Source organism: Penaeus monodon, chromosome 21 (genome assembly GCF_015228065.2).
Source record: "Penaeus monodon isolate SGIC_2016 chromosome 21, NSTDA_Pmon_1, whole genome shotgun sequence".
NCBI lineage: Eukaryota > Metazoa > Arthropoda > Malacostraca > Decapoda > Penaeidae > Penaeus > Penaeus monodon.
The window spans coordinates 37,221,280-37,221,541 of record NC_051406.1 but is presented as its reverse complement, the minus strand read 5'-3'; the positions used below and the strand labels follow the sequence as shown (position 1 = coordinate 37,221,541).

The 262-nt window shown below is 60.7% G+C and overlaps 1 protein-coding gene across 5 annotated transcripts in view; it reads right to left on the bottom strand.

Annotated features, from left to right (window-relative positions):
* LOC119586743 overlaps positions 1–262 on the bottom strand; it is a 6,705-nt gene that overhangs the window by 3,895 nt on the left and 2,548 nt on the right. For all 5 annotated transcript variants that reach the window (XM_037935467.1, XM_037935468.1, XM_037935466.1 and 2 more), the window contains exon 3: positions 67–234. In XM_037935467.1, the coding sequence (XP_037791395.1) occupies positions 67–234 (168 nt within the window). The remainder of the gene's footprint in view (positions 1–66; positions 235–262) is intronic.

Sequence of the window (262 nt, the reverse complement as noted above, 5' to 3'; positions counted from 1 at the left end):
AAAAGCAACGCTACCAACAGTAACACCAATAACACGCTTCTAACGCTGATCCCCGAACGGACTCACGCAGGACGCCGATGACCATCATTTTCGGGATCCCTAGGAGCGTCGCGCAGTCCATGACGTCCTTGACCGGCCCCGACGTCCCCTGGGCGATGTTCTTGATGTCCTTGCACTTCGCCGTCCGCAGCTGGCACTGTCCCAGCGGGAGGTCGCCGCAAGCGGGGTCCTTCACTGGGCGGGAGAAATGAGGCGGATGCTC